Source organism: Hemiscyllium ocellatum, chromosome 1 (assembly GCF_020745735.1).
Source record: "Hemiscyllium ocellatum isolate sHemOce1 chromosome 1, sHemOce1.pat.X.cur, whole genome shotgun sequence".
Classification (NCBI taxonomy): Eukaryota; Metazoa; Chordata; class Chondrichthyes; order Orectolobiformes; family Hemiscylliidae; genus Hemiscyllium; species Hemiscyllium ocellatum.
In genome coordinates this window covers 8,119,591-8,135,411 of record NC_083401.1, presented here as the reverse complement: position 1 = coordinate 8,135,411, position 15,821 = coordinate 8,119,591, and the positions used below count along the sequence as shown (strand labels likewise).

The following is a 15,821-nucleotide window of genomic DNA, read 5'->3' as shown; positions in this document are numbered from 1 at the left end:
CAATATGCAGTGAGCAGACAGTGACGTGAAAGGCAGGTAGAGAAAATGGGCAGAATGTCCTGTTTATCTTATTTCGTGGAGCAGAAGGCCATTACCCCCCATCACATGGAAGCAAAAGCAATTTCAAAGCCCACAGCCTCTCCTTCAGTAAGAGATGCTGACTGGTGTAACTTGCTGACAAATCATAATGACAAATCCAGTGTGAAATACTGAAATTTAATAACTGTACATATATACATATACACATACAATTTCCAACTTTAATCTCAGTTCACCAACTCCTTGCTCCACCAAATCAGCCAGAGGATGTTAACCTCAGGCCAGCAAGGGCAGCCAACAGGGGAGGCATTTCTATTGATGCTGACCAGCACAACGCCAGGACTGAATCCCATCCCATCAGGACATTAATGATGGATACCACAGTCCCTGGTAAAGCTGTGCTCTATGAAGTAGTAATACCTGCACACAGCCACTGAATTGAAGGCATTGCCTCAAACAGCAGGAGGAATCTTGGATTGAACAGGGAGTATCCAAGCTCATCAAGACTCTGGTATGACAGGTCTCATTACACACACAACAGGCAGAACAACTTCAACAAGCAAAATTAAATATTTATATAAAAATAAGTCAATGTTAAACTAGTTGCCAGACAGGTTAGGAAGATCGTTTTGCACCCCTCCCTGCCTTACTCAGGTTTGCTTTTCTTCTTTTTCTTCTTCTTGTCTGACATAGGGGTCACCGGCTCCTCGACCTCCTCAGCCATCAGATGCTTCCTCTTTTTGGGGACGACTGCTTCCTGGACACCATTCGACATATTGTCAAGCGTCAGCTCTTCATTGACTGATTTCTTCTTCTTCTTTTTCTTCACCCCCACCTCGACGTCTGCATTCTCCTGCACAAAGAGAGGAGTGTTAGCGAGTGGGAAAGTTACCCAGAGACATTCAGTCTGAAGAGAGAATTTTCCTTCACCTCATTCTCAGCTTTGGCTCTCTTGGCAGCCGGCTCCACAGCCTGCGCCTCCTCCTCCTCCTCCTCTCCTTCCGCAGCAGCAGAGGCCTCCAGCTTTCTCTTCTCCCTCTTCTTTCGCCTCTTCTCTTTCTTTTCCATCTTTCTCTTCAATTTTGCTGCCACCTCAGTAGCCTAGAATCAGAAGTTGCTTAAATTAGGGCTACCTCATATGCAAAGGGAAACTGCTACAAACCTATGCCAGCCATTCTACCTGCACTGGTGAGACTGGAGCCAGCTGCCCCCGACGAGGAAGGGGCCATATTGGACTTGGTACTGGGGAACGAGCCAGGACAGGTGGAGGGGTTGCGGTGGGGGATTGTTTTGGGAAGTGACCACAACCCTTCAAGTTTTAGAATACTCGTAGATAAAGAGAGTGGCCAATTATATCAAAATTAGGCAGGAGCTGGGAAATATGGATTGCACAGCTATTTGAAGGGAAGTCCACATTCGAGATGTAGGAAGCTTTCAGAGATAGGTGAACGGTAGGGCAGGATAGGCATGTCCCGTTGAAGGCAAAAGGACAGGAAGGGCAAGATTTGTGAACTGTGGATGACAGGAGAAATTGTACAACCAGCCAAGAGGAAAAGGGAAGCATACATAAGGTCTAGGCAGATAAGAACAGAACGGGGCCCTGGACAAATATCGAAAGGGTCATGAAATAGCTTTAGCAAGCAGAATTAAGGAAAATCCCAAAGCATTTTATTCTTATTCAAAGTTTGAGAGAAGATTTGTAGCTCGGGTGCTCGTTGTTGTGGTTCTGTTTGCCGAGCTGGGAATTTGTGTTGCAGACGTTTTGTCCCCTGTCTAGGTGACATCCTCAGTGCTTGGGAGCCTCCTGTGAAGTGCTTCTGTGATCTTTCCTTCGGCATTTGTAGTGATTTGAGAGAAACATCACAGAAGCGCTTCACAGAAGCTCCCAAGCACTGAGGATGTCACCTAGACAGGGGACGAAACGTCTGCAACACAAATTCCCAGCTCAGCAAACAGAACCACAACATTTTATTCTTACATAAGCAGCATGCGGGTAACTAAAGAAAGGATTGGTCCACTAAGAGTTAACGAAAGGAGGCTGTGTGCCAAACCTGAAAGAATGGGTGAGATTCTGAATGATTACCTTGCATCACAGAGGAACACGACGAATCTTGAGATTAGAGATAAAAGTTTGATTAGTCTGGACCACGTTGACATAAGTAGGGAAGATGCGTTGGTAGGCTAGAGGTTAAGGTGGACAAATCTCCAGGACCAGAAGGGATATATCCCAGGTTGCTGAGGGAGGCAAGAGAAGAAATAGCTGGGGCCCTGACAGATCTTTGTGGCATCCTTAAATACAGGTGAGGTGCCACAGGACTGGAGGGTGTCTCATGTTGTCCCCCTGTACAAGGGCAGTAGGGATATTCCAGGCAACTACATATCGTGAGCCTGACGTCAGTGGTGGGGAAGTTGCGGCAGAGATAGGATCTATTTATATTTGGAAAGGAATAAGGTTATCAGTGATAGGCAACATGGTTTTGAGCGGAGAGATCGTGCCTTACCAACCTAATAGAGTACTTTGAAGTGACCTAGCTGTTCAATGAAGGAAGGGCTGTTGATGTCATATACGTGGCCTTTAGTAAGGCATTTGATGAGGTCCCCATTGTAGACTAATGGAGAAAGTGAAGTCAAATGGTGTGCAGGGTGTTCTAGCTAGGTGGATCAAGAAGTGGTTGAGCAACAGGAGACAGAAGTAATTGAAGGGCATTTCTTGAAATGGAGAAAGGTGACCAGTGGTGTTCCACAGGGATCAGTGTTGGGGCCACTGTCGTTTGTGATATATATAAATGATCTGGAAGAGGACACTGTTGGTCTGATCAGCAAGTTTGCATAAGTAGGGAAGATGTGTTGGTAGACTAGAGGTTATTGCAGATGACAAAGATTGGTGGAGTAGCAGAAAGCATAAGGGTCTGCTAGAGAATACAGGAGGATATCGATAGACTGAAGTTGGGCAGAAAAGTGACAGATGGCTTTCAATCCAGACAAATGTGAGGTGATGCATTTAGACAAGTCTAATTCTAGAGCGAATTATACAATGAATGGAAGAGCCTTGGGCAGAGAGATCTGGGAGTGCAGGTCCATTGTACCCTGAAGGTTGCTGCACAGGTGGATAGAGTGGTCAAGGCGGCATATAGAGCAGGTGAATCTCCTGAAGGGCCTATGCCCGAAATGTCGATTCTCCTGCTCCTCGGATGCTGCCTGGCCTGCTGTTTTTCCAGCACCACATTTTTCAACTCTGGTCTCCAGCATCTGTCCTCACTTTTCTCCAAGAAGGCATATAGTATCTTGCCTTCATTGGACAGGGTATTGAGTATAAGAACTGGCAAGTAATGTTAAAATTGTACAACACATTGGTTTGGCCGCATTTAGAATACAGTGTACAGTTCTGGTCGCCACATTACCAAAAAGGATGTGGACACTTTGGAGAGGGTGCAGAGAAGGTTTACGAGGATGTTGCCTGGTATGGAAGGTGTTCGCAGTGAAGATCATGAAGGTTATAGACATGGTGGATAGAGATAAGTTTTTTCCCAGGGTGAAGGATTCAGTAACAAGAGGTCATGCTTTCATGGTGAGAGGTGGAAAGTTTAAGGGGGATGCACACGGCAAGTACTTCACACAGAGGGTGGTGAGCGTTTGGAACGCGTTGCCAGCAGAGGTGGTAGAGGCAGGCACGGTAGATGTGTCTGGACAGATGCATGAGTAGGTGGGGAGCAGAAGGATACAAATGCATAGGAATTGACCGACAGGTTTAGACAGTACATTTGGATCGGCTCAGGCATGGAGGGCCGAAGGGCTTGTTCCTGGGCTGTAAACTTTGTTCTTTGTCATTTACTGGATGGAGCCCCATGGATCAGCCTCATTAAATCAGTTTTTTTCCCCTCCACAGTACCTGTCAGTTTATTACAATTTGCATCATCTCCAACAGGCCCCATCCAGCTGACAACAGCATCAGAACTCAGTAAGGAGCACAGTGATGCTCTTCTGAATGTATAACCAAGATACCACATTAATACACAGGAGAACATCATTAAAACTGGCATTATTAAAAGGAACCAGGGAATTGTGAGCTGTCCTCAACAGCATCTGTTAAGGAAGAAAATCCCATATCACCATCAGGTTTTGCTGTTACGCCTCATTCCCTCCCTCCCCATCTCATGCCTCACAACCCACCTCAGTAACAGCCTCCCTCATAACGTCACAGTTTTTGCGAGGAGCTTCACCAGTCTCGTAGAACGCCAACCTCTCTTCAACCTGGTCTCTAAGCTTGCCTCCATAAACGCTGGTGGGTACTTCTGAAATAGAACAATTTAGAGTCAATGTATTGTACCACAGGAGAACAGTCAGCTTTATTCATACATCAGCTCACCTCCAGCTAGTCCCTCAAACAGCCTTGGACAGGAGTACATGCCCTCGCCCAAAGATTCCCAATGGGTTTACTAACTTCAGCTCCACCTTAATGTGATGGATCATTACCAGGTTTACCTACATCATCATACTGTACAGTTCTGCAGCCCATCAGGCCTATCCTGCCAAACATATCAATACCAACTAAAGCCGGCAGTTTTGCTGTGCTGTCAAACAGAATGAAAATAAGCAGCAGCACCTTACACCCGTACCAGCTGGAACAGCAGACAGGGCTCCAGCCAGCTAGCTCTGCTCAGAGAAACATTGTCAACATTCACAGCAGTGAAATGCGGTTGACGAAAAATTCTCAAACATCACTGCAGTCACCCTGAAGGCTGATGCAACACCGCAGTGAACCCAGAGGAGACCTCACCTGAGAAGCAGTCAATCCTCGAAGCGATGGTACACTTGTTGGCCAGGTAACGGGAAATCCTGCCCTTGTTTTTTGCAGCCGCTCGGCCGATGAAGGTCGAGTGGAAGATGAGGCCATACTTGGGAGTGTTTCCTCTGGTTTTCAGAGCTCTGCAGTCAGACAGGGAGGGAAACAGCAGTTAGATGGACATAATTCCCTCCCGACAAGAGGGTAGTTAGGTCAGCTCACCCTCTCCATCAACAAAATGGCCCACTTGGTGCTGTTCACGTGGGCTCATGGGCCACTGGTTTGTGAGGTCCAGTGTTCAAGAAAGCTGCATAACTCAGGAAAACGTAGTACAAGAGGAAGGTATATAGGAAATAGCATGGGGAATACACAACAGAAACACTACAGTAAGAAATAAATCTCTAAGGGGTGGATACACTATGTATGTATCATGTCATCGAGCTTTAAAGAAAATTATATAATCACAACTCAGGAGACCATGGACTGAAACTGATAAACACCAAAACATACAGTTAAAATTAACGAAGAAAACAGAAGGAAGGGAATGAAAACTTGATTGTCAATAGACAGAAAAGGAGCTAACCCTTCGAAAGTGAGTGGAGAATACGGGAAAATGGATGTGGAAGGTGAAGTTATGTTTCACCTGTAGGGGACATCGATGAGACCACACCTGGAATATTGTGTACAGTACTGAAAACCTTATTTTGAAAAGAAATAATACCCAGAGTGGATGGACTGACATAACAAATGTTGGACAGGCATGGGCTTGCTTTTGGGAGTTTATAAAGGAGGAACTAGTGCCTGGTTTGAAACATATAGGATCCTGACTGGCCCCAACAGCTTGCCTGTGGACAGCCTGGGGGTTTCTCCTTGTGGGAGAGCCTCGATGGGAGGTACCATTTATCAGTAAAAGCAGGCCATTTCAGACAGACAAATGGAGAGGATCAGACAGTGGAACCCTTCCTGAAAGCGATGGAAACCTATGCTTTGAAGCCTAAGGAATAGGAACGGGGAAAATTCTTGTTGAGGCAAATAAAGAATGCGGAATTCCAATCAGCTGTGATCTTTATGATAGAGATAGTGAATACTCAAAGGGCTTCTTGTACCTCCTAACCCATATGTTCTTATAGGTGGTACAGTGGTTAGCGCTGCTGCCTCACAGCGCCAGAGACCCGGGTTCAATTCCCGCCTCAAGCAATTGACTGTGTGGAGTTTGCACATTCTCCCAGTGACTGCGTGGGTTTCCTCCCACAATCCAAAGATGTGCGGGTCAGGTGAATTGGCCATGCTAAATTGCCCGTAGTGTTAGGTAAGGGGTAAATGTAGGGGTATTGGTGGGTTGCGCTTCGGCGGGTCGGTGTGGACTTGCTGGGCCGAAGGGCCTGTTTCCACACTAAGTAATCTAATTTATGCAGCAGACCAGAGGGGCCGAGTGGCCTACTAGAGAGGCATCATTAACATTCACACTCTCCAGAGGCACATCATGGAATATTGCAGTAATTATTCAAGCCTCCTCCAACAGCAGCACGTCCTGCAAGTCATACACAAACTCAACTTGGAAACATACATTATCCTGGCAGCAGTTCCAGAGGTGGCTCACCCTATTTCTCCAGGGCAAATTCAGGTGGGCCACAAACACTGGTTAAAAACCACACAACACCAGGTTCCTTCATCGTGCTCCTTCATCAGGTAAGGAACAGTACCCCAAAAGCTAATCGCTCCAAATAAACCTGTTGGACTATAACCTGGTGGTGAGAGGTTTTTAAACTTTGTCCACCCCAGCCCAACACCGACTCCTCCACATCAGTGGCACCAACATCCTGAAATGTACAAGAGGTTAACGGTGCACGTGTCAGCGTTCAGATGCAACATTATCCATGTTAATCAGTTACAAACTAAAAATGAAAGTGATGGCAATAAAAGACCGAGTAAATACCTAATGCAGAGGATCCAAATCCAAACTGCACCCCTTAAAAGGCTAGACATTAGTAGCAGCATCATGAAGTAAAGTGGGGGCTGCTCAGAGCTGGGGCTGGTTATCTCTCACTGCCCGAAAACATGTTGGCAGCACATCAAACACAGCCACCCAGTAACCTGCCATCACCACAGCCACCCAGCAGATATACCTGAACAAAGCTTTCTCTGCACCCAAGATCTGCACCGTTGAGGCTGGGTACTTAGCCAGATTTGTCAGACTGCCTGCACGGGAGATGAGACGGGCACCCACCTAAAGAGGGAACAAGAACAAACTTAACATTTACCACATGTCGGTAATGGCCCCCTGGAGCCTAACACCATCAGCCCCATCACAGAACCATGCCAGGACTACAAATACTTTCATCTGGTCAGAGAAGCTAACCTTCACAGGAAAAATAGGGATTCCAGTTACAGGGGGCAGTGCATTGTGCTGTGATGCAGGAGCTAGTCAAATGTTAAAGAATTAGCTGCAGTCACATTGATACCCAACTCTAGGGAGACTGGGACAATGGACTTCACTGATCCCATCCAAACAGGGTCAGAGTGAACACACTCAGAACATGGAATCATCCTCAATGTTTCATCAGATGATTGACAAGATTTAATACTGCAGGCACACCAAGACACTTTCCAAAGGATAGAAGACATTAACAAAAATACAAATCCCACTACTGTAACTTTCACTGCAAGCCCTTGCACAGAAACAGTGCAAGATTAAAAGAGAGCACCTGGATGAGGATGGGTGGTTACCCGCTGTCAAAATGTTCAGAATTGGGCAAAACATGAAACCACTTACCACGTCCCCAATGAGGACCGCCAGATTTGGTGCCACCTGGCTCATCTTGCAGCGCAGGTATTCCTGTAGAGTCATCCTGTATTCAGCCAGAGAGACCACTCTGTTAGAGAAGCTCTCAATGTTAATGAGGTCGATTGGAGAGATATCCATACCTATCAGAGCGAGAGATGCAGACATTAGATGGCATTGGAAGTCTGACAGAGTACTCACTATGAAAACATTGCACAAAATCACAGGTTGTTAACATGCAGGTAAACATACAATTAGGAAGGTAAATCATGTTAACCAAAATCCCTTCAGTGAAGATTAAATAATGTAATTAACATTCCTGAGGTCACCACACAACTACACTGTTTTAATATTCCTTAGGAAGCATTGTTTGACAGAGTGCAAAAAAGATTCAGTAAACATCATTCCTTAGACGAAGGGACCATCCTATAAAGGAGGGATGGAGCAGATGTCATTTTTTAAAAAAAAGAGCCTAGAAGAATCAGGAGGAAAAATATAACATGCTCAAGGGGCTTCAGTGTAAATGCTGAGAGCAGATTTCTGAGCAAAGTAATCTAGAAGACGGACTGGGAATACAAGGACGGAGACGAGGATTGGAATTCGCCAGCTCCGATAATTGTGCATGCTCAGTTTGTGGAGTTAAAAGTCAAGACATCATCTCATATCGAACACAGTAATATGGGAATAGTGTGGGAGCATACAGTTCACAGGATCAGAGATCACTCTGCCCATGCGGTATGTTCTAGCTAAGAAACAGGCCACCCAGCCTAAGCTCACCTTCCACATTCCTGCAGGTGATGGCATGAGGTACAGATCAGGGACACCTTTCTGCCTCCATTAGTCTTTCTATATTCTGGGTGGGAAAAGTGCCAACCACCCTACCCAGGAACATTGCCCTGAAATGTACAACTCCAAACAAACATCCCCTGGCCTTGTTCCAAGGAGCACAAGACCAACCTGCATAATCATGTGTCAGCTGTACTCTGCCCAGTTCTGGCAACATGCTGATTAACCTCCCAGTATCCTTCTTCAGCACAATTACACCTTTTGGCAGTGAGCTGACCCAAACTGCAAGTTGCAGCCTAACCCATGACTTATATTCTCAATAAATACATTCGCAGCTCTGACAATGACCACATTTTCCTGAAGGGTTTTACACTTGCTCTTGTTTACAGCCCTATACGTACAGCCCCGGGCAGGTGGGAGAGTGCACTAGGGTGTAATCTCCTCACAGAATACCACCAGCACAATTCTGTCCAAGGCCAGGATGAACATGCTCAGAACATGGAGCATCCTCACAGTTTAATCAGAGGATTGACAGATTTGAGAGATCATCACAGCATGTTACACAACTCTGACAATTTGAACTCTTAATAGTGACACAGCTGTAAGGCGATCCCTGAACTGCCTCGGATATACACAGGAATAGACTGAAGAAAGACTCCAGCAACCGCTAAATGTAGAGGGTACTGGAAGCAACAGACATTCAACACAACAATGCATAACTGACCCATAGAGCTGCGTGCTGCATCAAGGATGGCCTGGGCTTTGGCACTGTCCATTACAATCTCCTCCAGGGCCTCCAAGCTCTCCTCAGAGAGCTCCTTACGATTCCCAATTAACTTGGTCAGTCGACAGTAAGTATAATTGTCCGTAACTATCTTGATGAGCTCTGGGAAGTGGTATCCATACCACTCTCTGTGGAGAGAAAGGAACACAGGTCACAGCTGCTACTGAGATACAGCTCTTAACTAGAGACACCCAGGGAGGTTAACAGGTCGCCTGGTGGTCAAATAAGTCAAGCCCTCGTCATCAATTCACAACCTCGCTAAATGACTTCGTGAACAAGTTTGGTGGTGTCTCCCTGTCAACAATACAACGCAAGCCACAGAAGCAGCATGGCTGTGGTGTAGCAGGGAATTATACTTTACCTCCTGTTTCTATACAGTCAGCACAGAGAGAGTACTGTCTGCGGTAAGACAAAGGAGGCTAGCAGGATACAGATATGGCCCGATCCAAGAGCTGCCAGAGTTTAAAACATTTGACCATACAATGTTTCATTTCTCCAGCCGCACACCAATGTTATGCCACATTAACTATAATTTCTTGGCATTTTGATAACACCAATTTGCTGATCAATCTTGTATCTAAAAAGCAACGGTGCCAGCACCAAGCTTTGGGGACACTGATGCCTTTAGTTAAAAGGTCAAGCCATCCAGGTGTGCACTTACCTGACTCTCATGGAGAACGTGTTGATGTCCTTGTCCAGCTGGTCCAGCAGGCTGATGGACTGGATGATCATATTGTCTACACGGTTCACATTAAACTTCACTTTAGCCCGAGAATAGCTGTGGCCCAGTCCCAGCTGGGCTTTCGCAGCAGACGGTGCAGACAGACCCTGCACCAGGGAGTGGAAGTGAAGACGCACCCCTAAAACAGAAAACAAAACACCCCTTCAGGAGGAAGCAAAAAAAAATAGATATTTACAACAGAATTCTAGAAAAGAAGGAGATGGTGCAAGGATATGTGAGAGATGTTATACTGAAATCTCAAATAGCAGCGTAGGCAGACCACTCCAAGCAGAATCTTGTGTAACCCACACCCAATCACCGTGAGAATCCTACTTTTAGCTCAACACCGACTCAGTCCCTTCACCGACCCCACCCTCACCTCGGAGGATTTCTGCTACCACTTCTCCAGTTTGACAGTGAATGCCGATCTCCTCCTGAATGGCTGCTGCGAGTTTGGGATCTGCCACCCCCAGGATCACCTTCTTCTTCTTGCTGGAAGCAGGCATGTTTGTCTCCAACAGGAGCCTCAGATCTTCGTGTACAATACCTAGGAAACAGCCAGTCAGCTCAGTTAACTCACTTTACAACAGGCTCAGGTGACAGATACACCAGCCTTGCACAACAGAATTCTCCAAGTCCCTGAAACTGTCAGAGGACATAAAGCAGAGAGTAGGCCATTCAATCCCTGGAGCCTGTTTCACCATTAAATAGGACCATGGTTGATTGAACTCAAACACCCTACTCATGTCCATTCTCACCCTCCATATCCCTTTAGCCACAAACGCTACACCTACCTCTCGTTTGAAAACAAGAATGTTTCAGCTTTAACTGCATACTGCAGTGGGGAATTGGAGCATAGGAGCACTGGAGTCTAGATTAGAATGGTGCCTAGGGGCAGGCTATAAATGCTGGCCTTACCAACAATGCCCACTTCCCACGAAAGAATAGGGATTGAGATGATTCCCCCCTCAGTACATCACAGGACTGCCATTACATGGACCATAGAAGAGAGACAGCAACTCAATTAGGTAAGTCATCACATGGCCATCATTAGAATCCCATCCAAACCAGAAATTCCCAGACTCACCTTCAGAAACAGCATTCATGTTTTCAAGGGCACTCTGGGCAGATTTAAACGGTGAAAATGCCACTAGTTTAACAATAGTGTTGAATTTGCCGATGGTCAGCATACTCTCCACCACCTGAAACAGGAAGGGACAGTTGCTCAGCCAATTAGCTCATGACAGCTACAAACCTGGCCTGGGAGCTGTCTCAAACATTACTGAATGCAATCAAGAAGGCCGACAGCAGAGAACAATGCTGCTCTCCCTCCCACACAGTCAACCGGATCGCCAAACACTAACTAGCTCCCAATCACCCATCAATACAGACCGCAGACAGATTTATCGGATGATCAGTGGGCAGCCATTGTATTGTTCTGGCTTGCTGAGCCAAGGCATGACTAGGTTAATACATCCAACCAGCATCTATTAGCCAAAAACATGGTTTCCTTCAAACTTGATCAGTACAAAACTGCCAGTGTTTTTGTTCTTAAACAAGGTGCCGTGAAGTTCCAGGAGCGAGAGAGAAAATTTGAGGGCCCAGACTCTGGCAGGTACAACCTGGACTGACAATCTTGTATTAACAAGTGCTGCACAGGTACCATACCTGGCTATTTGGCAAGAACTTACAAGAATGACTGGGGATAGTCAGCAAGATTTTGTGCGAGGGGAATTGTGTCTCAAACCTGATTGAGGTTTTTGAGCAAGTGATCAAAATGATTCAGGGCAAAGCAGCTGGCAGTGTCTGTTTGGACTTTAGCAAAGCCTACAACAAAGTTCCACACAGGAGGCAGGTTAGTAAAGTTATATCACGTGGAATTCAAGGGGAGCTTGCCAACTGGATACAAAACAGCAGGAGGTAGTGATGGTGAAGGGCTGCTTTTGGAACTGGAGGTGAGAGACCAGTGGTGGTTCTCAGAGATGTGCGCTGAATCCACTTTTGTTTATCATTTATAAAACATTGGTTTGGATGACAACATACAAGGCATGTTTATTAAGTTTATCGATGACACTAACGTTGGTGATACAGTGGACAGTAAAGGAGGTCATCGAAGATTACAAAGAGAACTTGGAGAATTAGCTCAATGGACCGATTGACAAGACTTTAATTTGGAGAAACGAGGGAGTGCTTTATGATAAAAATAAACAAGGGCAGGCCGGGGAGTCCAGAACTAGAGGGCATAGGTTCAGGGTGAGAGGGGAAAGATATGAGACACACCTATGGGGCAACTTTTTCACACAGAGGCTGGTACGTGTATGGAATGAGCTGCCAGAGGAAGTGGTGGAGGCTGGTACAATTGCAACTTATAAGAGGCATCTGGATGGGTATATAAATAGGAAGGGTTTGGAGGGATATGGGCCGGGTGCTGGCAGGTGGGACTAGATTGGGTTGGGATATCTGGTCAGCATGGACAGGTTGGACTGAAGGATGCTTCCATGCCATACATCTGTATGACTCATACAATTAGAAGCTGGGCCTTGGGGAGAGTTGTAGAACAGAGACCTGTGGGATAAGTACATAATTCTTTTAAGTTTGCATCACAGACAGGGCGGTTAAGAAGCGTGTAACACACTTGCCTTTATTGCTCATTGAGGATAGAAGTCGGAATGTTATGTTGAGGTTATAACTCACCTGGAGTCCAGTTCCGGGGGGGGGGTATTTTTAAGGTGAAAGGAAAAAGCCACAACTTTTAAATTTTTTTTACTGTTTTGCGTGCAGAACGGACTTCCAGAGGAAGTTTAAGAGACATTTGGATAAGTACATGAACAACAAATTTTCGGAGGGATATAGGCCAAGTGGAACTACTTTGGTTTGGAATTACTGTCAGTATGGATTGGCTGGACTAAAGGGTCTGTTTCCATCTTCTATGACTATGACTAACCAATTTGAAAAAACTAACCACACAAAACAGGAAAATTGCACCTGTCCCCACATGCTCACCTGAGGAAGGAGCAAGCCGACCTCCTCCACTTCTTTAATCGCCAACAATGCATAGCCAGCGGCATGCTCAAACAACACGTGTAACAGAACCTGACAAGAGAACATGTGACAATTCAGAGAATACCCACAGCATATTCTTTGTAATGCCTCAAAGCATCTATGGTGCAACCCCAGAGGTATTGTCAATCAATGGGAAAATTTGCTGGCTTTAACTAAGGTTGTTTTTAAAGTTACAGATGAGTTTTATACAGGTAAGGTTGAGTGCGGCAATTTCATAGCACATTACCCCAATAATCACTGCCTGCTATTCAGAAAAAGACCCATTTAGTTTCCTGTTTGCTAAGCAATTTTATACCCACCTCAACACACTACCCATTCTATCCCCATGTCTCTCCAAGAAACAGCTCTACATAAGCTCAACGGGCAATCCCTCCTTTCCCCATTAGATACTTCACATTCTTCTGAATTTAAGACTTCAACAATGCAAGTCCACCCATTTGTTCCTATGTATTTTTAAATGCAGAGTTTGGGGATAATTTCATCAGTCATACTTCCAATGACATTACATTGACGTTTCTTCAATTCGTCCTGTCTTCTTGCATCATCACCCTTGACCATTTTTGCAAATGACTGCCTCTCCTCACCTCAACAAAATCTACAAATAAACTGCCAACGTCCAGCTGAACACTTCCAATACATACTTATCCCACCCTCCAGCACCTGCCCCGTAGGCTGGTATACTATACCGATCTAACTGAAAACACTTGAGCATTCCCATCTTCACAACAGCCTTCCACGCAGTGCAAGAAGCAATGGTTGACAAATTGTTATTCAAGAAATTCCCTCTATCTCCAGCCCCTGATTACTGACCCCGTTAAGGGGGAAAATTTCTCTCTATGACCTCCTGGCTTTCTACATCTGAATCAGAAGCACCTCAACCTTCTTGGCTTTAAGCAAAAACAAACCAAGTGGAATCACTCCAGCCCAGGCAACAAAATCTAGTGAACCCTTTTAGCGGCTTCTCTAGTCAATGGCATCGTTCCTATAACGTAGCGACTAGAATCTCAGTACTCCAGCTGCGACCCAACATATATAACTACATCATAACCTCCTTGTTATTGCATTCATGCCTTGACAAATGAGAAAAATGCTGGCTAGATAGAGTAAAACTGACTTTTTATTAGCCCCATTCAACACTTAGACATATACAACATGGTTTAAGACTATAAGACAGAAGCAGACATGACTGAACGAAATCCAAAACAATTTGGTAACCTTTAACCAAAAATGGCAAATTCTGGAGATCACAGCAGGTCAGGCAGCATCCATGGAAAGGAGAAAATGAGGACTGCAGATGCTGGAGATCAGAGCTAAGAATGTGCTGCTGGAAAAGCGCAGGTCAGGCAGCATCCAAGGAGCAGGAGAATAGACGTTTCGGGCATAAGCCCTTCTTCAGCGCTTTTCCAGCAACACATTTTCAGCATCCATGTAAAGGCAGCATGAAGGGCTTACGCCCGAAACGTCGAATTTTCTATTCCTTGGATGCTGCCTGACCTGCTGTGCTTTAACCAGCAACACATTTTCAGCTTATAGCAAGCTAATGATGCAAATCAATGACTCCTCATTAGATGATTCCTGACCCAGTGACCTCAATCTGCTGTTTGGTTTCTAGCACCTGCATTTCCGTCTCTCACTTGCTCCACAGATGCTACTAGGGCCTGCTGGGTTTCTCCAGCAATGTTTCCCTTCTGGACTTGCAGCATCCAGAGTCCTGGCGTAACTCCCTTAAGAATACTGTAATTCTCATTCTTTTAAAAGTCATTGGAGTACAATCCCAACATCTGCAGTAATTTGATCCTGATGATCAGGAACTTCAACTCTCCCCACCCCCCCACACCCCCCATTCATTTCAAACCTGAACCCTATTCTTATAACTCAGATTCTGCAGCAAGGAATTTGAAGATTAAATAAAGGAGAGCGCACACTTTGGTCTGAAATTGTTCATAAGATGATAAGCTTTGGTCCCAGATTCCCCTACAAGGGGGAACCTGGCTATGGACTGAATCAAGTGAAGGAGGGCCATTGGCCTGAGGCTCCCTCTGCCACAGGCTGCACAGGCCAGCTGATGCTCTGCAGGAATATGTTTTATTTGACACTCCCAGCACCTGCAGTCCCTGGGCTAACCCCCCCCCCCCCCCGGGAACCCTGTACATTAAACTGAGGTCACCCCCACACTCAAACCCGAGTACAGGCCCAGCCCGCAAACACACTCCGCAAACCTGGCTGCCAGGGGACTGCCACCTTCCCTGGACGGTCCCTGATGACCTTACCCGGGGCCGGGGGAGGGGGAGGGGGAGGGGGACTCCCTCCACAGTTTCCCCCCCCCAACAGCTGCTGGAGCGGATGCAGCTCGGGGCCTGAGGGGGAGCCGCGGCCTACCCGCCATGTGGCCCGGGCCCGGGGGACCCAGGAGGAGGCTGGCAACCCAGCTCCGGGGCGAGGATCCTCCGCCACGTGCTGGGCCCCCCTCTGGCCCCCGGCCCCCTGCCCCCTCCCCCCTCTCTCTCCCCCGCGCCCCCACTTTACCATCTCTCCGTCCGGGCGCCGACTGAGACCCTCGGCCACGTGACGCCGCCTCTTATATCAGCGAGGGCGCAGTCACCCGCGCCCTCATTGGCCGCCGAGCATCCGATCTACAATCCGGTTGGCCGCCGCGCAGCCCGCCCGGGCTCCCATAGGTTGTCTTACAGCCAATCCCGTTGTCGCGCAAACAATCCGGACTCCCCCCCATTGGCCGCGGCGCTGTCACCCCTGGGCTCCCGTTGGTCACCGCGCAGACAGCTCGAGCCCCCATTGGTCACTGCGCAGACAGCTCGAGCCCCCATTGGTCACCGCGCAGACAGCTCGAGCCCCCATTGGTCAC

General features: G+C 46.8%; 1 protein-coding gene and 2 non-coding genes across 3 annotated transcripts; all 3 read right to left on the bottom strand.

The window, feature by feature from the left end:
• Window positions 1–202: 202 nt before the first annotated feature.
• Window positions 203–15,561, bottom strand: nop56 (NOP56 ribonucleoprotein homolog). Its single transcript, XM_060832145.1, has 12 exons — window positions 15,485–15,561; window positions 12,899–12,988; window positions 10,983–11,097; window positions 10,275–10,442; window positions 9,836–10,034; window positions 9,115–9,302; window positions 7,596–7,747; window positions 6,949–7,049; window positions 4,817–4,965; window positions 4,210–4,331; window positions 970–1,140; window positions 203–892 (listed from the first exon to the last, which is right to left on the bottom strand). Exons 1-12 carry the CDS (start codon window positions 15,485–15,487, stop codon window positions 686–688), a joined length of 1,665 nt encoding a protein of 554 aa, XP_060688128.1. The 5' UTR covers window positions 15,488–15,561; the 3' UTR covers window positions 203–685.
• Window positions 3,887–3,960, bottom strand: LOC132821107 (small nucleolar RNA SNORD57). The gene has a single exon (XR_009645295.1). It is a non-coding gene; the product is annotated as a small nucleolar RNA SNORD57 (small nucleolar RNA).
• LOC132821117 (small nucleolar RNA SNORA51) lies at window positions 9,459–9,595 on the bottom strand. The gene has a single exon (XR_009645298.1). It is a non-coding gene; the product is annotated as a small nucleolar RNA SNORA51 (small nucleolar RNA).
• Window positions 15,562–15,821: the final 260 nt, after the last annotated feature.

What these genes read in the sequence shown, in the direction of transcription:
- nop56 (XM_060832145.1), bottom strand. An exon ending in ACGTTCTCCATGAGAGTCAG is followed by an intron (nt 9,303 to 9,835) that starts GTAAGTGCACAC and finishes TTCTCTCCACAG; the next exon opens with AGAGTGGTATGGATACCACT. An exon ending in GAGCCAAAGCTGAGAATGAG is followed by an intron (nt 893 to 969) that starts GTGAAGGAAAAT and finishes CTCTTTGTGCAG; the next exon opens with GAGAATGCAGACGTCGAGGT.